The sequence below is a fragment of the Oryctolagus cuniculus genome, chromosome 2 (genome assembly GCF_051225735.1).
Source record: "Oryctolagus cuniculus isolate XC-2025 breed Fujian yellow rabbit chromosome 2, ASM5122573v1, whole genome shotgun sequence".
Classification (NCBI taxonomy): Eukaryota; Metazoa; Chordata; class Mammalia; order Lagomorpha; family Leporidae; genus Oryctolagus; species Oryctolagus cuniculus.
In genome coordinates, this window is record NC_142868.1 from 47809502 (window position 1) to 47829600 (window position 20099).

At 51.9% G+C, this 20099-nt stretch overlaps 1 protein-coding gene across 3 annotated transcripts in view; it reads right to left on the minus strand.

Moving 5' to 3' along the window:
* Nucleotides 1–20099, minus strand: part of DPYSL2 (dihydropyrimidinase like 2) — a 149959-nt gene that overhangs the window by 55500 nt on the left and 74360 nt on the right. The window contains exons 1-3 of one of the 3 annotated variants that reach the window (XM_002709455.6): nt 19757–19902; nt 16614–16702; nt 14496–14680 (exon numbers count right to left, since the gene is read on the minus strand). In XM_002709455.6, the coding sequence (XP_002709501.1) occupies nt 14496–14680; nt 16614–16702; nt 19757–19795 (313 nt within the window). In that variant the 5' untranslated portion in view covers nt 19796–19902. Of the gene's footprint in view, nt 1–14495; nt 14681–16613; nt 16703–18535; nt 18748–19756; nt 19903–20099 lie in introns of those variants that run through there. The other 2 variants (XM_070068271.1, XM_051842554.2) reach the window with 2 other exon arrangements.

Consider the following 20099-nt stretch of genomic DNA (forward strand, 5'->3'; position numbering starts at 1 on the left):
CGCGGCTCACTAGGCTAATCCTCTGCCTGCAGCGCCGGCACCCTGGGTTCTAGTCCCGGTCGGGGTGCCGGATTCTGTCCCAGTTGCCCCTCTTCCAAGCCAGCTCTCTGCTGTGGCCCAGGAGTGCAGTGGAGGATGGCCCAAGTGCTTGGGCCCTGCACCTGCATGAGAGACCAGGAGAAGCACCGGCTCCTGGCTTCAGATCAGCGCGATGCGCCGGCTGCCGCAGCCATTTCGGGGGTGAACCAACGGAAGGAAGACCGTTCTCTCTGTCTCTCTCTCACTGTCTAACTCTGCCTGTAAAAAAAAAAAAAAAAAAAAAGATTGTGGTTCTGAAGCTTCAACCTGAACTTCAAGCCAACTAGTCTTTAAAAGCATGTTTCTGTCATCTAAAGGGAGAGAGTGACCAGACACCTTGAGTCTCCCATAAACACATAAACAGGAAGCTGAGACCAGCAGAGAGGGATGCTCGCCGAGGCAACAGCACATCAGCCGCCTCCAGGTGCTTCGTCAGCCCTAGCACTCTAAAACTTGAAGTATTAAATGCATCTAAAGAGCCTCCTTTTCCAGTAAGGAAAAGGAAAAATGCTTCTGGGTTGGGGGCTGAAACTAAGGGGGCTTAAATGCAAATGCGCCCCCATTTGGAAACGTAACCCCCAAATTCCTATGTTAATGGTATTTGTAGGTGAGACCTTAGAGGGGTAATTAGGATGCGGATATGGAGCCCCGGAGGGTGGGGCTCCAGGATGGAGCTGTGGCTCTCCAGCAAGAGGAAGAGGCTGAAGCTCGCACACCTGGGCTGCATCTCTATCTCCACGGGACGCCCTCCGCCACATCACCATAGGGCAAGGAGGCCCTCAGCAGACGCAGTGCAGATGCCGGGATCACGCTGGGACTTTCCAGCCTGCAGAACGGTGATCCACATTCAAGTATTCTTAATAAATTACCTAGGCTCTGCTATGCAGCTAGAAGAGAAACACAGACCCCGACAAGCTCTCTCCAGTACGCAGAGATGGATGCTCTGAGCATGAAAAGAAATCCAGGCGACACTCAGGGAGATCATTTTGGAGAGCGGCTGACCACTTTCCTGGATTCTCAATGACAAAAGGGGGAGAGAAGAGGTGGACGACGAAACCAGGAAGCTGCAGAAGACGAGCACGGGAAACCCAAGGGAGCCCTTCAAATATTTCAGTAGCCAGGCTTCATGCTAAGTTTCAACTGTTAGGAGCAAAACTGGGCTGCAGGGTCCACTCCCCGTTACAGCCACCACCTCCCAGAATCCTTCCTGCAGCTCTTTTAGGCAAGAAAAGTGGATCTGGCTGCCGCTGACAACTGAGAAAACCAAGACAGGGCCGTGGGGCAGCCTGCCGGAGCTAATAAGCACCAGAGCTGACTTCAGAGTCAAGGTCTCCGGATTCCCAGCTCTGTGAAGATGCGTCCCCGGGAAGGTTAGGCCTCAAATTCTTTCCGTTACACCTCATGTTTCTCCTTGGATTATCTCCATCCCGGTAGGGGGCGGGGGAGCCATGCCCAGAGCAGCCATCGCAACTCAAGAGAAATTGTCTGCTTTTTCTCCCTGAATCTCTGTCCCTCTTCAAAAAATGCCATCTGCCTGAGGTGTTTCGCAGCCAAACACAGGAAGCGCTGAGCCGGATGAACCCACAGAGGCCGCTGCAGCGATCCAGAGGAGGAAGAAGAGGGATGGACAAGGCAAGGAGAACTCGAGGCGCCTGCTAGACACAGCAGCTCAACCTGGCCCTGCGTGGAAAAGGGGCCCCCAGGCTTCTGAGAAGAGACTGGGTTCTCCTGATGAAGGCATGGCATCAGCTACCCCTCTTGGTTGTTCTCCAAATCCCCGCCTGGGACCCAGGGGAATCCAGGTCACCCACCCAGGGCTTTTGTTGGGAGACCACCATCGGGTGACCAACTGCCATCACTGGAGCCAGCCTCTCACTTAGTGGCAGATACAGGCTATCTGATCACTCTCTCCCCTCAAGTTACATAAAAAGCACTTTTACATATTGGTTAGATCAAAAGGCAGGATAAAGCCTGAACTTCAAGAGCTTCCTTGACAACAAACTCAAGGTGGGGGCCACGCCAGGGACACAGAACAGCAGTGCATGAGCTGGGCACAGAACAGCAGTCATGAGCTCACTTTTTAATAGCTAAAAAGCAAACTACTCTTCGACTCTGTGACCTGCGAGTGGCACTAGCCCAGAGCCGGGGTCAGAGTGCCGACCCTCACATTCGCAAACTCCGCGACCTTACGCAAGTCTTGTGGTTTTTCTGGGCTTCCCATTTCTTCATGCGTCACATCCCTAGGGTGAGAAATGGTGTGTACAGGGCGGGTTTGGCACAGATTCCCAATGCATGGTATCGAGCATCTGCTCCCTCCAAATGGCCTGTTTCTTTTAACCATCACTCATGGAAAGGATGGAGTTGCTCCGTTCCATCCTGTGATTCCTGCCAGGACTGTGGAGCTACAAGGTCCCTGCCCTGCACAGCTCAGGTGAGGCCTCAATGTGAGCGTCTCAGAATGCAGTCAGGGGTGTGTGCACCGTTGGCCCAGAGTCATGAGCAGCGGGATACACGTGCGGATCCGTGTAGACAATCACCTGAAGGCCCAGCCTACCAACAGAGCTGAAGCCCCACTTAATTGTCTACAATGAGACAACAAACCACCAATACTGTGACCAAGCTTTCACTTTCTGTCGGGTTTCCGTCCAAAACTCTGAAGCAAAAGTTGCACTTCTTCCCAAAATATGAAGTCCCCTCTCACTGGGCTCCGAGTGGCTCTGAAATTAAGTGCCTTGGGGACAGTTTCACAATGGCTCTGTAACGCCTGCTTTCTGCCCCCTATGCTTTGTGCAGCCAACGAGCTGTGGCAAACAATACAGAAAGAACAATAAGGACTCCCTGCTGAAGGAAAGGGGGTGAGACATGCCTGTCCATCAAAACAAACTGTTTGCCTCTTCCAGAACCGGCCAGTGAGGGAGTGAGACAGTGGGTCAGTGTGTTCCCCTGCGAGAGGGCCACTTGGTCCCTTCACCTGTGTAACAGGAAAGGGCCGCTCACACGCACACTTCGCAAGCCACCTCTGACTAAATGCTTCCTTGGGTGAGATGCCGAAGCATTTGTCACCAAGGCTGGTAGAGGAAGGACCCCGGGGCCAGGCTCCACTGCCAGGCAGTGGGGCAGGGGATGTGGGTGCCGTCACTGAGGACCGCAAACCTCCTTGCAGACCTGGCCATGCATCCACCAGAACAGGGGCTTGGATGACAGTGCAACCATGAGCAAAGATAGAGTTTGCCTCATCTGAATTCCAAAAAGGCCGAAAGCTCAGACCCAGCAATCATTATTGACTTGATGAGTTATTTCGTGGTGACATCGCTTCCCATCTGCAAGGCCAGAAAATTTAGGCTCCAAATTCTCCAGGGATTATTTGGAAGGCAGAAAGAGTGAAAAGAAAGACTTTTTTTTTGTATACCCAGGTATGAGGCTTCTTATACACACTAGTTTTTCTTGCTGGTTCGAAATTTTCAGCCCTTTACCTAGGCTTAAGATGAAACAAGCCCTCAACTCAACATTCCTCTTGGTCTTAGCAAGTGATACTGAGGTGAGAAAACCCATCTAGGACCTGTTAGCATGCACTGCATCCTTTATGTAGGAGAAATGAACAGATGAGAGAGAGAGGGAGAGAGAGAGAGAAATGCAGATGCATAAGTAAATACATGATAGGTAATTAGCAGATTATACAGGTGACAAATAGATGATGATAAATGACAGATGGACTATATAGATAAGATACGATAAACAAATTAATTTTTTTAAATCTGAGAGACAAACAGAAAGAGAAAAATAAAGAGATAAATAGAGCTCCTTTCCACTGGTTCATTCTCCAAATGCCCACAGTGCTGGGTGGGAGCCAAAGTCAGGAGTTGGGAACTCGGTCCAAGTCTCCCACATGGTGGCAGAAACCCAGTGACTTGAGCCACCATAAGGTACCTCCCAGGAAGCTGGAGTCAGGAGCCAACGCCAAAGTCAGGAATCAAACCAGGCACAGTGGGAAGTCTGGTTTGGAAGTATGGGAAGCAGACATTTGCACTGCCAGGCTAAACACACGCCCCTGGATAATAAGTTAAACACATTAGAGATGATAGGTAGATAATATACCTAGATTTGATATATAGATTAAAGATTAGATATATATATATATATATATATATATGGGTAGATTTGATTGATAAATGATAGGTTAGATAAATGATAGGCAGGTAGGTAGGTGAGATGGGTAGACTATAGATGATAGCTAGAAGAAAGATTAGATATAGAGAAAAACAGCTCTATTCACACACGTACTGCTAGTGTCATGGCTCTCGTTCATAAATAATATGGCACAAAAACATTTCACATGTTACACAACCCGAAGAAGTACGAATGTATGGTCTCCATTTTACACATGTGGGAACTATGTTCCAGAAATACATCAGGAAGATCATGCTACCACAGAAAGCATTAGGACAGGAAATTAAACCTAGCTCTTCAATTCCTGAGCTCTCCCATCCCGTGCTGCTGGGAGGCTTGCAAGCCCATCGCCTGAAGTGTGGTCCAGCACTCCCACCCAGCTGCGAGACAGGGGCCGGACGGGGGATCTGCGTCCATGATTCTATGTCATTACCAGGCTCTTTTGATTTTTTCCTCACAGCTCCCCACAAGGACAGACTGCAATCCTGACCTATCATTAGAGGGAGATTAGGTCATAAACACTCCCCGTGCAACGTAGAGACAGGAGGGTTCTCTCAGGGCAGCCAGCACAGCAGGTGGCCCACGGGGGCTCCAGGCAGCAGTGTGACTCCAGCTCCACGCGGCCTTTAGGACCCCATCCTGTCCACCACCACGGCCTTCTGCTCATCACCCCTCATCCCACTCCTGTGAGTCCTCACCAGTGCCCTGTCAGGGAATTAGCCAAGCAAAACCTCTCAGGACACCAAGGACAGCCACTGAAGGGGGAGGATCTTTTCTGAGACAATGAGCTCAGCTCCACACCGCTTCCTATGCTTCGAGATGGTGGCTGGCTGTAGAACTCACCCACTATAGATCATGACAGAGGGGTCCCATCCTATGCAGAGAGGATAGGAAAGAGCAGGGAGCAGAGGGCAGCTCCGACTTCTAGAAAACCCTGGCAGACATTCAGTCCATTTCAACAGAAGCCCGACTGATGGAACGAGCTCTTAGACTCATGGTTCTTAATCTTGGCTATCACCTGGGAACTTTCTAAACTACCAATGTCAGGCCCACCTTCACCAAATAAGTCAGACGTTCCAGTCTCTGTACTTTGTTAGACTCCCCCAGGGGACTCTGATGTGCAGTCGACAATGTTAACGACTGCCCTAGCTGCCTGCAAAATTCCCATCCCTGCAGAGCAGCCTCAGCCACCGCGACCCAACCCCGGCTGCATCCTCTCTATCATTAGGGGAACATTTAGTCACATTCAAAGAAAGCTGCCTCCCAAATGGGTTAACCAGAAAGAACTCTAATTTCTACTCACTGTAACTCCCCTTTATCATTAACCATGGCAGTTAAGGCCAACGAAAAGCAAGGAATTTGAATAAATGGCTTTACCTAACAACAGCAGCAAGTCAGAGGCACAGCCCACACAATTCAAAGAAGTAATCATTTATGATTGATTTGTGTATGTGTGTGTGTGTGTGTGTGTGAGTGTGTGAGTGTGTGAGAGAGGGCGATCCCATCCTTTGGTTCACTCCCTAAATGCCTGCAAGGCCAGACCTGGGAACTCAATCCAGAGCTCCCACATGGGTGGCAAGAACCCAATTACTTGAGCCATCATCACTGCCTCCCAGGGTCTACGTGAGCAGGAAGCTGGAATCAGGAACTGGAAATGAGAATCAAACCAAGCACTCCAATATGGGCTGTGGGCATCTTAGCTGCTAAGTCAAACACCCACCTCAATAATCATTTCTTAAGAAACTGGAAGTTCTGTTTAAAGAGGAAAAGGAGGAAAGAGGGAGAAAGGGCACTTAATGGAGTTACTTAGAGCCAGAGGGCTGGACAATAAATAGGAAAATGCAAATCCCTTGGTCAACTCTTTGGTAACAGAGCCAATGTTTCCAGTCTAATACTGTGTACTGCTAATTTTTTTTTAAAGAAGGGAAGAATGATCACTTATTACAGGCTTTCATGAAAAGCAAAGCAAACTAACCCAAACCTAGGCAGGAAAAAATGAATGAGTGCTAGATCCTAGCCCCTGTGTTGAACAGGAGGGATATTCAAGAAACCCACTGAAAACGTACAGTGTGGTTAGGAGTTTTCTTAAGTGACTAAGTGGGTACATCCCTGCTTATTAAACATCGTTTTCCCTGCAACTCAACATGGAAGCGGTGCCAGCAGCAGTCTCATTGCCCAGCCTGGGAAAGCAGGTAAGCCACAGAGGAAGGGAGTGATGGAACATGGTGGTTTCCACACTGTGCTTCCCCAAGCCTGGGTTCTCCAGAAGCAGAGGGGCTGCCAAGAGGAGGAAGACAAGAAAACAGCAGCCCACCCACCGCCTGCCATTCAACCAGAATAGCTCTGCTTCATCGGTCTTACCTGTCAGGTGGAGGGCATCTGGGTAAGACCTCATGTTGCCCCAGGGTAAGGACACTGAAGCTGGTAGGAGTTGCAGCAGCAACGGTCTCGGGCTCTTATCAGACTCCTCCGGGGGCTCATCAGGCAGCCAGTATGGCCAGCCTCTACGCAGGTGGGGCTGCATACAAATGCAGAGGGCACAATCTCTGCCCTCCCAAAGTCTATGCCTCGCTCACTCATCCTTGCACCTGTGTACGTCGTGGAGGCAATGAAAAACTCTGAGACCACGGAATGCTGACCACTGAAGGCCTGTCCCCCACTTCTAAAGGTTAGAAGCCCAGCATGTCCATTCTCCCCACCACCACTCCTGGCTGGAGCGGTCACTCTGGCCAACAAGAATGACGGAACGTTCCCAACAGTCTGAGCACCCTGCACTATCAACAGAGACAGGCTCAGTGAGCATAGAGTACTGAGACTAGCCAAGCTCTGTTAGCAACACCCATAGGCAGAGCCAGCACTGGGGCCAGGGAGGGCACGTACAACTCTGGAGATGAAGGCCCACCCCTCTTCACGAGCTAGGCTGGTTTCCAAGGCTGGAACTCCCAGGTCTCAGGGCCAGAGTCCAGGCAAGATGCCCTGCTGCATTATGGTTCCCGCTGATGTTCATGAACTAGAGTCTAGAGACCCACTCAGGAATGCCTCTGCTTCTGGAAGGGACTAGTAACCCCTAAGCCCCATTAGTCACTAACGCCCCCTAGCTGGGCCAGTCAAAGTCAACCCAACAACCCCTTCACGAGAAAGGCAAAGCATTCCACAAACTGTGTGCGACTGCTGGGCAGAGCTGTGATTTCCTCAGGATGCCCCATTCCTTGCTCCTCTCTCACTCTGCTTGGTGCCATGTTTCAGGAGGTCACTCCCAGCTCTGCCAGGGAGTGGACAGACCCTCCTAGTCCAGTGATTCAAGGCTGAGATCTGCAGGACACCTGGGCAGGCCCGTGGCATCTGCTGGCAGAGGGCACTCACATCCTGTGGAGCCTGGAGAGACCAGAGGTGGAGAGCAGAGCGAGAGCCCACACGGACAGCCTATCGGATAACGTGGCTCTCTAATGGCCAGACCACGGGCAGATTCTGTGGCGACAACTTTGGTCCTGGACTTTACAGCTTAGTCTGATGTGGTTGGGTGTTTTTGTAAACACTTTCTAACCCTAGTCAAATGAAGGCTGCAAAGGGAATAATCAAAGTATCAATTACAGACACATTCATATTATAGTGTGTGTGTGTGTTCACACATGTGTGCTTCTCATAAGCAGGGAGCAAACCCAAATGCCACATGGATGAAAAAATGACAAGCAGTGGATGTACCGCAGCAATGCGCTGAGCCACGTCCCCTCAGGACAGCCCCGCACCCTTCTCCCAAGCTCCTGTCTCGCTGAAAAGAGCTGGGACAAACCCAAGGGCTTTCGGGAATGACCGCTGAGTCCACCATGGTGCCTGGGGCCACATGACTTCTAGAACAAGACGGGACCGTCCGCACTCAGAGAGCGAGCTCTCTCATTACGAGAACCAGCCTGACAGCCGCTGGCCACACCCGCCTCTGAGAACAACCCAGACAGGAGCTGTCCCCGTCCATGACCGCAGGACAACATCTGGGCTCTGAGCTTTCCCCCCTTTCTTTCTCCGCCACCGGCGGCCAGAGCGGGGGTCTGGGGCAGCACAAATTGGGGAGGAGGGCAATGTTGAGGCAGCAGCTGCTTCCGTCATGCCGAACTCAGTGAACACGGGACATACGAACCTCCCCTTCCCCAGGACACTTGGCTGTGTGGCATCCCTCAGACAAAGCAGGAAACCAAGTCTCGCTGGCATGTTCATCCACTCATTCATTCAACCACAGGCATTAACAGAGAGCCCCAGAGGAGTGACACACTGGCGGGGGAGTGGTGGGTACGAAAATGCAAGAGACAGAGAGAGGGGCCTTGACTGAACCGCAGCATAAGGCTGAAGGCCACAAGAAAGACGCAGGGCCGCCACTGTGGTGCAGTAGGATAAGCCTCCGCCCACGGCACCAGCTTCCCAGATGGGTGCCGGTTCTAGTCCCGGCTGCTCCTCTTCCTATCCAGCTCCCTGCTAATGGCCTGGGAAGGCAGTAGAAGATGGCCCAAGTGCTTGGGCTCCTGCACCCATGTGGGAGACCAGGAAGAAGTGCCTGGTTCCTGGCTTTGGATTGGCCCAGCTCTGGCCACTGCAGCCTTTTGGGGAGTAAACCAGCAAACAGAAGATGTATGTCTGTCTGTAACTCTGCCTCTCAAATAAATAAATAAAAACATTCAAAAATGAAAGGAAAGAAGGAAGGAATGGAGGAAGGGAGGAAGGGAGGAAAAGAGGGAGGGAGGGAGGGAGGGAGGAAAGGAGGGAGGGAGGGAGGGAGGAAAGGAGGGAGGGAGGGAGGGAGGAAAGGAGGGAGGGAGGGAGGGAGGGAGGAGGGGCAACAGATCACAGGGAAGGCCTTGCTGCCTAGGAGCCTGTGATGGAGAAGACACCTGTGCTGGGAAGGGCACGCCTGGCTCAGGTCACAAGCACAGGGCAGTGGAGCGGGGCCACGTCACGGAGACTGACACTTGCATTGCTTTCTCTGAGCAAGTGGGAGCCACAAAGGCTGCAGAGGAAGGAGGCAGCAGGACCAAAGCTGACCTAAAGCAAGAGGCTAGGATACCAATGAGAGGCCACTGAGGGCCAGGGCAGAACTCCAGTAAAACACAGCCAAGGTGAGAACAGTGGGGAAGAGAACGTGAGGCGCAAGATAATGAGCGTTCAACGTGGCTCCATGGGTTCGAGCCGCCATGACCAGGAGAGCAGCCCTCTTTGGGATGGGCTGCTGGAAACACAGCAGGTGTACAGAATAGGGGAAGTCTGCTGGGGGACAGGTGAAGGGAGGTACACAAGGCACGGACATGGAGCTACATCCAGGGAAGTAACAAATATCGAGGTCAGGAGAGAGGCCCCTTCTAGCCCTGCAGTGACCGCCCAGTCTCCAGCCCTGCTGTTCGATACCGCCCTGGGGTGAGGAAGGCCCCTGGCACTGTGGTACCTGGAGCCCACGCCCTCTAGGATGAGCCTTCAGGTCAGGTTAGCAGAAATGACATTCAGAACAACCCTTGAAAATCAGAGTCTGTAGATCTGGTGCAGACCCGAGAGCTACCCAGATGGCCCTCCACACCCACACGCTCCACATCTGTGGATTCAACCACCCCAGATGGAAAATATCCTAAAAGAAAAAGTTAAACTAGTACAGAACATGTACAGACTTTTCTTGTCATGAATCCCTACACAGCACAGTCCAACAACCGTTTACAAAGCATTTACACTGTATTGGGTATTACAAGTAATCCAGAAATGACTTGAAATAATGGGCAGGCATTTGGTGTAAGGGTTGAGATAAACATATCCTTCATACTTCAGAGTGCCTGGGTTCAATTCCCAGCTCTGGCTCCTGACTCCAACTTCCTTTTGAGGCAGACCCTGGGGGGGGGGGGGGGCGGTCAACAGCGACGGCTCAAGTAATTGGGTGCCTGCTACTCATGTGGGAGACCTGGACTGGGTTCCTAGCTCCTGGCTTCCACCCAGCCTCAACCACTGAAGGCATCTGAGAAACTAACAAGTGGATGGGAACCCCTAACTGATACGTAGACAGACAGACAGATGGTATCTGTCTCTGCCTCTCAAACAAATAAATGAATAAACAGATCTACAACATATGAGAGGATGTGTGTGTGTTACATGCAAGTACTATGCCATTTTATACCAGCAGAAGGGACTGAAGCATCCACTGACATTGGTATCTGCAGGGGTCCTGGAACTGATGCCCCTGGATACCAAGGGACGGCTGTGCTTTCAAACAGCTCTCCAAGTGCCTTGGACAAGCACCAGGTGGAAATACAGACCCACAGTTCTCATGAGCTACTCCAGCAGGTTCAGTGGGATCCAGGGAGTGGGCTGTTTTAAGATACACCTGCCCAGGAGACACAGAGGCGCCCCTGGAGCTGCCCTCAGCTCATGTTCAGGCCAGATCCTCTAGCACACGCAGCCTCTTTTTTTTCTGCCTCTGCAGGGAGGGTAGAGCTCCAGAATGTAACAGAGATGGGAGGCTGGGAGGCTGCCGGAACCCAGTGCAGGATGGAATGACAACGCCGAGCACGTCTGAGAACTGACAACCAGCCAGGAGCAGTGCTGGTGCCACCACTGCCTGTGTGTTACAGACGTTGCCATGTCACAGAGGAGGCGACTGAGGCTGAGGACGGAGGTCAAGCAGCTGGCAGGTGGTGGGGCACAGCTGCAGATGTGTATCGCGGACGGGCACCTGTCCCCAAGTCGCACCCTTACTTGGAGGCTCAGCCTTCCCATCTACAAAGCGGAGATAACTGTTCCACCAGCTTCCTGAACACTCTCTAGTCCTGCCAACTCTGATGGCCATAAAGCCCCTGGGAAGTCCACCGTGGTTTCCCCAAGCAGCAGTGCCACCACCCCTGTGACCCCCTGGGCAGGTCTGCATGTGGCCTGCGGGCTCTGTCTGGATTCCCTGCCCACCCACCCCTGGATAGAAAGGGCAAAGGGCGCTCCCCTGCCCTGCCCCAAGTGCCCCTCACAAAGCCTCCATTGTGTAACTGTCAATAGCAGGCTCTGTGGGATGCCAATAATATTATTTTCTGCTACTGACATGTCAGCTCCTTTTTCAAACTGGGAATATTCGGCCACATTTTCCTCTGCACACAGCCTCTGTGGCCTGTGACCTGGGCAACACACAGCCAGCAAGGGGCCAGGTAAAGACTCGCCGGTGAGTGCAGGTGACCTGGCATGGGGAAAGTCAGAAGATGGAAGGGAAGAGGGCGCTCGCGGACTTTGAGCCAATTTACTTCGACTGCTTGTTCCAACAAGCAGCCGTGGGCACGTCAACTCTCCACTTGCATCTGTTCCAAGTACCCTAAGCATTTCTTTCTGGCTGCAATCGGCACTAAAGATAGAGTCTCACTGAAGAAGCAGGTCACAGGCAGCAACCAAGTCACATGAGCCGCGCATCTTCCTGAAGCCTCTTTCTCAGGAAAGCACATCCCAGGCACTCATGAGCTCACTCAGAGCAAGGTACAACGTGGGACCAGCAAGGAGGAAGAGGAAAATCCTCCTGCCCCACCCCCCATCAACAATACTCAGCTCTGGAAGGAAAGGTCGGCCAGCAGAAACCCTCCAGGAGTGATTCGCAAGATGTGATGGGGCCGGCGCCGCGGCTCACTAGGCTAATCCTCCGCCTTGCAGCGCCGGCACACCGGGTTCTAGTCCCGGTCGGGGCGCCGGATTCTGTCCCGGTTGCCCCTCTTCCAGGCCAGCTCTCTGCTGTGGCCAGGGAGTGCAGTGGAGGATGGCCTAAGTGCTTGGGCCCTGCACCCGCATGGGAGACCAGGAGAAGCACCTGGCTCCTGCCATCGGATCAGCAAGGTACGCCGGCCGCAGTGCACCGGCCATTGGAGGGTGAACCAACGGCAAAATGTGATGGGGCACATCCCCCCCATTCCTTCCATTCTCTGAGGTTTGCCTGTTAAATCCCCTACTCCTTAGCCTGACTGCATCAGCCCACATTAAAACGCCACCACCTCCTGTCCCAGAAAGCAGAGCAGGTAGTCCGACTTCTCAGCCCCTACTCCCGATGATCTGTAGGTAAAGCCACCTGTGACTACTCCAGGCTCCCTGGGCCAGGTCCACGGCTCATGGAGAGGTCCCTCGTGCCTGTGCAGGAAGAACCCACCTGGAGGAGTGGAAAGAAGCCCTCAGCACCGAGGCAGAAGCCAAAGAGGAAGTCAAAGCAGCGACAGGAAAGGATCTGACCCCCAGGGAGGGGGACAGAAGGCAGGAGAAGGCACGGGGCAGAGCGAGGGGCCAAAGCCTGGCGCCGGCGTGAGGAGCGGAGCAGCACTAGGACCACAGGGTAGGATGGGACAGACAGATGGGAGAGGGGAGAGTAGGGCCCTTCTGTATGGGCTGAGCAAAGTGCACCTGATGAGAGTGGCGTGAGGAACATCCAGTCCACCGGCTGTCCAAGGCCTGTGAAATCACTGGGTCTGGCCCTGCCAAGGCAAGTGGGGCTCGAAATTCTATCTATCTAGAGCAGGCTCATTTTTTAAGCTGATAATTTTGTACGGCCCACAAATGATGTTATTTCTAAGTACCCAAATGGCCACTGGCAGAAAATGGTTCCCTACCCCTGGATCAGAGGCAAAACCTCTCTGAGCTCAGCAAAGCACCAAACACGGATGCTAGAAAGGATTTCCACGGTCACCCAGTGCAAGCGCCTCACTGTGCCCACGAGCCACTCAGGTGCAGGGACACGAGGTGACCTGCCCAAGGTCACTCAGCAGGCTGGTGTGTGAAGGGGACCAGAGCTCCAGGCTCCTGACTGCCAGGAGTCTATGCCCCCAGCGATTCCCACTGGGCAACCCCTGTGATGAGTGATGTTGCTGAACACAGACCCAAGAAATACCATTCATGGCTTACAGACTCTGTGTGACCGAGGCAGGGCCCCCAGGGCCTCCACGTGAGCTCGGAGCTGAGGCAGAGTACCACCGTGACTTGGCCTTTCTGGTGGTCAGGCCAGCAGTCCATGCTCGCCCCGGCTCAGCTGTTGCTAGCAAGCGGCCCCCCACCCAATTTCTGGCTCGGACCAGGTGAGTCCTGCACTAGGGACAAAGCAGCAGGCTTCTGGACTAGCTGGGCCCTGGGGTGGGCGTGAAGGGCCCCCCTGGAGAACGGCACCCCCTAGGCCAAAAAGCAACGGGTGGAGCAAGACACAAGCAGTCCATACTCCAACAGGGAGGCTCACGACGTGGAAGTGGACACGGGAGACCTGGGTCTCTCACACCACAGAGGACAGAGAAGCCACGGGGGCGAGCAGGCGCCCACGGGGAGGAGAAGGCCGGGGAGGGCAGGGCGATGCTCCTCCAGCTCAGGGCAGTCCAAGAAGAAGCTTCCGGACAGACTCAGAAGCCACAGGTAAAAAGACTGTCGCTCTGGAAAACAACCAGCAGGCTAGGTTTATCCAAAGCAGAAACAGCTAAGTTCTTTCTCCTCGCAGAACCAACAGACAACACAGGGACTTCCACTCTTCCATCAAACCTATTTTTAACACCATGAATCTGACGAGCTCTGTGTAGCTTGCCCATCTCATCAAGAACCAAATGGCATTTGTCAAAAGGCACTCCGGAAGCTGAGCGTTCACAAGCAAAGTCTTGGCATGTGTGCTGTGCCCAGTGAACACACTTTAGATTTGGCTCAACAGAACCTGAGGAGCAAAACCCGAAGGGCGCCCAGCTGTGGATGTCGGAAATTTTCACACCTAAAGGAAACTAATCTCTGAGGGTCCTCGTCCAAGAGGGCTGCCCAGATCCCTCTTAGCCAGGCTCCAGTGAGGAAGTCTCTCTCCCCAACCTTTGGTTTTCCTACCAGTGGAACCAACTCCCAGTCCAACATTACACTTGCTGTACCCCATCCCCATTCTGCAAAAAACCACCCTTGTGAATTTTTTTTTAAATCAAATACTTGTGAATAAAGGAGAACACTGACAGTTTTGAAGATGACTCCAAATACTGTGTTTTCACAACCAAATCATACATTGTGTTCAAAAAAGGCTGAAGTCCTCAAACAGAGAAAGCAAGAAGTCATTCTGGTTCTGCCAAAACCCCCTCCAATGTCCGCTCAAGCTCAAGTGGAGAGCTCAAAGTTCAACAGAAAAATGGAGATAAGGAAGTAAGACAAATGGTTAACACCCCACCCCCTGCTCTGGCGGAACAAACACTGCTCAATTCAGCAAGCTTTAGAAGGAAAGATTCAAACAGCACAGACTCATTTTCAAATATTCTTAATTTTCTTACTGATCATGGTGGTCCCCCCAGCCAGGGCCGCCTTAGTCCCTTGGAAGAAGTCATCAGCAGATGTCATTCCTTGGTCGGGCATCTGGAACCGAGTGTGCACGTCGATTCCTCCCGGGATCACCATCCTGGAATGGGCTTCAATGGTCTTCACCCCTCCTGGCACAATCAGGTTTTCTCCTATTTGCCTAAATAAACAGGGTTGGTGACAGGGTGGTAAGTGCAACGTGGAATCAAACAGGATCAGCCAAAAACTATCTTCCAGACACAGAATAAGTGAGAAACAAAACTCAAACAGGCTTCAGAGGCTTCATTGAAAGCAGTTTAGCTACCAAGAAATGCCTAAGATGAAATGATAACAAAGGCCCCAAAATATTTATATAAAATGTCACTCAACTTTCTGCAACACACACATTCAAGCTGATTATCATATAGTAATGTTCTTCAGATCTGCCTACGCTTTCTAAACATTTATTTTCAATATAGCCTTTTCAACAGAAAATAGGAAGAGTGGAGGGAGACCAAAAGAGCTAAAAAAAAAAAGTCATGAACACTGTGAAATGTGTTGGGGTGGACCTTTGGCACGGCAGTTTAGACCCCGCTTGGGACACCTGCATCCCGTATCAGGGTGCCAGGGTTCAAGTTCTGGATCCACTTCAGATTCCAGCCAGCAGACACCCGGGAAAGCAGTAGCTGATAGCTCAATACATGGGCCACATCCACCCACGTGCGAGACCCAGATTGAGTTCCTGACTCCTGTCTTTGGATACCCAGCTCTTGAGGGCACTGAAGAGTGAACCAGTGGATGGGAGATCTCTGTCTCTCTCTGCTCTTCAAATGAATAAAAAATGAAAGAACAAATAAAAGTGTGTTTGATGTGGAAGCATGCTCCCAGCAACTCAGAGAAACAAAGGCAGAAAAACGAATATTCATTATGTTGGGGCGCATGATTCATGTCCAGTTTCTTAAAAAAAAAAATAGTGTTCATACATCTTTCTACCAATTTTCTAGAAAAGAAAATTAAGGAAGAGGGGGGTGATAAGGATCTAAGACACGTTAGTGACAACTAAAAATAGCATACAGGCCTGCTCCCTTCTAGGCCAATGTCCTGCCAGACCAGACTGTACGCTGGCTGCCTCCTAACCGAGGGGGAAATGGAACATGAAAGTCACAGCACTGGGGAGCTGGCAGCTGAGACTGTCACAAGCAACGCGAATGGAGAAGACATTAAATACCCGTATGGAAATCTTACAACCTACGTAATGTTCATAAATCGGGATGAGCTTCCAGGCAACGGTCATCTCCACTCCAGTTTTCCACTCCTCCGGACTGGCTTGCTGCTAGCCCTTGATGAATGCTGCTTATTTAAAAGATGTCATTTGCTGAATGTTTTTCTTTAAACAGATGTGCTATCTCTCCAGAGCCCTGTGAGCTGTCCCAGTAGGAAGGGCGCAGGGCACTGGTACATACTCAGCTCATTTAACCTCTGAGGCCAAAAACACCCAAATGCAGCAACTGCTGCGTTGTTTCTCCTTTGCAGCATAATACACAGTCAACACAAGGGCATTCCTGCTTGTGCTAGCTGCCTCTTAACGCATGAAACCTAGAGTGCCCCGAGGATTAGGCAGTGATTTGTGTGTGCTACTCAGTAATTAGCTTGGTGTTCTTCAGCCGCTCCAGCGTGGATTTCTGAGTGAGAAGACAGACGTGCTATCTCAATAGAAAAGGCCGTATTCCACATCTGTGCCCCAGGACGGGGCAATCCAAACAACTACATTCTAGGAAAACCTTCAGCATGTACCTGAACATGTACATGAGCCATGTATTTGAGCTGGCAACAAGAAGATATTGTGTCACTTCCACTAAAAATAGCAAATCACACAACACTCATGTATAATGCAATGGATGTGCATTCAATAATGGCTTTGAATTCCCTCAATCTGAGGTTTCCTGAGTTCACATATCCCCATCATCAAAATGGCCTTAAAGAAAATACTAAATTGGTCACTTGTTAAAGACATTTAAGCTTGAGACTCGGGGGGTGAATGGTAGCTAATGCTTATGAATGAATACTGGGACTACAGGCTGCAAACACATCTTTGCACAATGGGCTACACTTACTTGATCAACCCATCTTCCATGTATATGTCTGCATAGAAGGACTGGTCATCGTTAACAATTTTACCTCCTTTGATCAGAAGACGATCACTCTGAAACAAAGAGGGAACAAGGTCACAATGCGTAACTGACCCCTGAGAAACACAGGGCCAAAGATAAGTGAGCCCAGGGTGTATTTCACTATTCAAAAATGAGGTTCAAATGAGCCAGTGTGGGGAGGTTCAGTGACAAAGGTGAGCCGGTGTGTTGTAACCTATTCATCAGCACCTGATGAGTCACACGCTGCCAAGGCTTCCTGTAGATAAATGAACCATCTTTCTATTAGACCCTAAAAAAAAAAACCTCCTATTGAAGAACACTGAAAACATTTCAGATAAAGAAGTCAATGCTTTTTAAGTGGCTTTTGGCTAAATCTCATTTAAAAAAAAAAAATACACCCACACATAGGAAAGTCACATCTCCCTGAGATCTGTGTCCAGGAAAATCGACCAAAAGTCTGTTGTCATGGGATCCACTACACAAACATACTTGGTTCAACCACAGCAAGGTTTCAATTCACTGTGTCCTTCATTCACATTTATCTTTGAGGAAAATCATGGCAAGTGTTGTGGAGTGGGGGTGGGGCAGGGATACCACAAAAATAGACCAGTTCAACCAACCTGTTAAGAAAACAGTAAAGCTTCATGATGAGATATGAGAGAAGGCAAATCCTAACACTACTATAGGTTGCTGGTCCACTTGTGTTTTCATTGGTGATATTTGTGCAAAGCCAAGAATGTACCGACATGGGACACCATGACTCATCGCTATCCCACATGCTGTTGGTAGAACGGAATGCTAAAATCCTGTTCAGTAAATATGCACCTGCGTTATTCCAGACTGGGCTTAAACCTTACAAACTAAGCCATATATTATTCTTTTAATATGCAACATATTTCAAAAATCATTCTGCCAATTAACTCAGAAGTCAACTACAAAATAATACTCAGTAAGAGCTATTTACGTCTAGTAGCTGCCAAGAAACAAATATCATAGAGAATCCTTTTGTAAACATGTATAAGCGCCGGGAAATCAAATACGTTTGCACACAAATGCACAGGCACGTGGGTTTAGAAAGTATTTATTGTTTCTCTAACATACTGAAAGCCATCCATCGATGGTTTTAATTGTGTACACTGTGGGATTCTTCATCCTGATAGAGACCTTAGAAAGTCAAAGGGGAAGAGGCGACAGCAATTCCTGCACCTGTAGGAGGTAAACACGAAAACCTTCACAAAATCCTGTCGGGTATATTACCCCAGCACAGCTTCCAGTGAGGCAGATGGAGCCAGATTCTATTCCCCCAACACATAAGGAAACAGGTCCAGAGACGGAACGCCATTTGCCCCAAGTCACCTGAGCCAGGGTTCTTTCCTGGGTCTACAAACGTGAGCCAGATACGGCCTGGGAGCCAGGGAGGGGCCTTGCCCCTCACGGCCAGGCCCCTCAGTCACTGCCGCGCCCCAACCAGAGAGCAGCGAACACATCACAGTCTTGTTCACTCTAGAGCCTTCTAGAAGGCTTCTTACATAAGAGGCTGGAGAACGTGACGGAGGGAGGGAAACCGAGATATAGGTCCTATGAAATCGCAGCCAGATTTTTTTTTTAGGGGTGGAGGGGGCGCTCTTTTAAAGAGTGGTCTTGTCGATTGTTCGCTTCAATGTTTTTTTCCCTCCCCACCCTGTCAAAACGAAACTGCCTTGCTCATCCACGAGGACAAATTCTTGGAGCCTTGCATCTCTTCTGCTCCCATCACCCCCCTCCTCCCCCAGCTCGGGAGAGAACACAGAGCAGGGTCCCCTGCGCCCAGCCCTTTGGGGATCTCGGGTCGTTTGCCTTCAAGGAAAAAAAAGAAAAAAGAAAAAGAAAAAAAGGCAAGTACCCACCCTCGCGGTAGAACCACCCAGCTCATCCTAGGAGCCGCCGCGCACACGCCCCCTCCCCCGTGCGCTGGGTCCCACGTCTGTCTCCTGCGGATGGGTGTGCCCGGTGCGCATGGCGACCGCGCGTCCTCGAACCCAGCCCCAGGCACCTCCCGGCGAGGAGAAGGATCCTTTCCTTCTCGGCCTCAGCGCCGGGTTCTTCCCGGGAATCAGCTGGTCGGTGGCCACTGCACAGCATTATGTAACAATGAGTTTCCCCGGCGCTCCTCCCGCCCTGGGATGCAGAGAACACAGAGCAGGCGAGATGGTTCCAGGAAACGATGGGGAGAGGCTGGGAGTGAGAAGGCGCGAGCGGGCAGCGAGAGCCGGCGCTCCTCGCTGAAGCAGCGTGGATGCGTGGCACGGATGTGCCCCGTGATGTACGGAGGCACTGCCCCGGGGCCCGGGGCCGCTCGGATCATTGTCTGCGCGGCGCGGCGCACAGCGCCATTACCTCCCGGGCCCGGCTCGCGCGGCCCCCGGCTCCCACCCTCCCGCCCGCTTTGTATGCGCAGACACGGACGCCTCCCGGGCGGCGGAAGGAGCAGAAAGGGGCCGGGAAAAGGAGCCCGGAGCCCTGGCAGGGCCCCAGCCCCCAACGCGAGGGCCACAGAACGCACAGGGCCACCCCGAGGGTCCCCGGGCTCCAGAGAGGCGCTGCTTCTCCGCTCGCCCCACATCTCGCCGCGGCACCCAGCCCTTCCAGCATCCGTGCGCTGTCAGGAGCCTCGGCGCAGAGCCCGAAGCCCGAGGGAGGCTCCGGAAAGCGCTCGCCGGCGGGGGCGGGGGCGGCGGCCCCGGGGAGGACCCGTGCCCCCCGGCCCCCGGCGCCGAGTCCGCCCCGCAGCGCGCAGCCGGGAGAACAATATCCGAGCTGCAACCATGCATAGTCAATCTGGCATCCATTTGCGTACGCCCCGCGGGCCAGCGCCGCAGCATCTCGCGCTGACAATGAAAGGAGACAGCGGACCTGGCGCGCTCCCCAAGGCCACCTCCGGGCGTTCTCGCGCCCGTTTTAACGCCCTGCAAGTGTCGTGGCGTCACCCACCGCCTTCGCCACCGCCGCCCTCGTTAGCAACAGAGGGGGGCTGGAAAAAAAAAAGTTGGGTCCACGTCCCCCGCCCAGATGCTCTGTCGCACAAAGGCTGTTGGCCGATCGCACATTCCCCCAAGTCCCAAACTCACCGTGATGCGTGGAATATTCTTCTTCCCCTGGTAAGACATCTCTCTCCTGGGAAAAAATCAATTGCAAGAGGGCAGCTTTACAGCAAGAACTGCCGGGAAGGGGATTTGGTATGTGTATATATATTTATATATATAATTTTTTTGTTGCAGAATTGAAAAAGATGCAACCGCCTATGTGGTCTTGTTCGTAGCAAGTCTCAGGAAGGTAAAGGACGAATACAAGCCTCTCTCTCTCCTTCTTCCTCTCCTCCAACACAGCCCCAGCTAGGGCGGAAAAAAAGAGAGGAGAGAGAACAGGAGGGAAGGGGGTGGAAATAAACTACAGCAATAAAAGCCTCGGTTC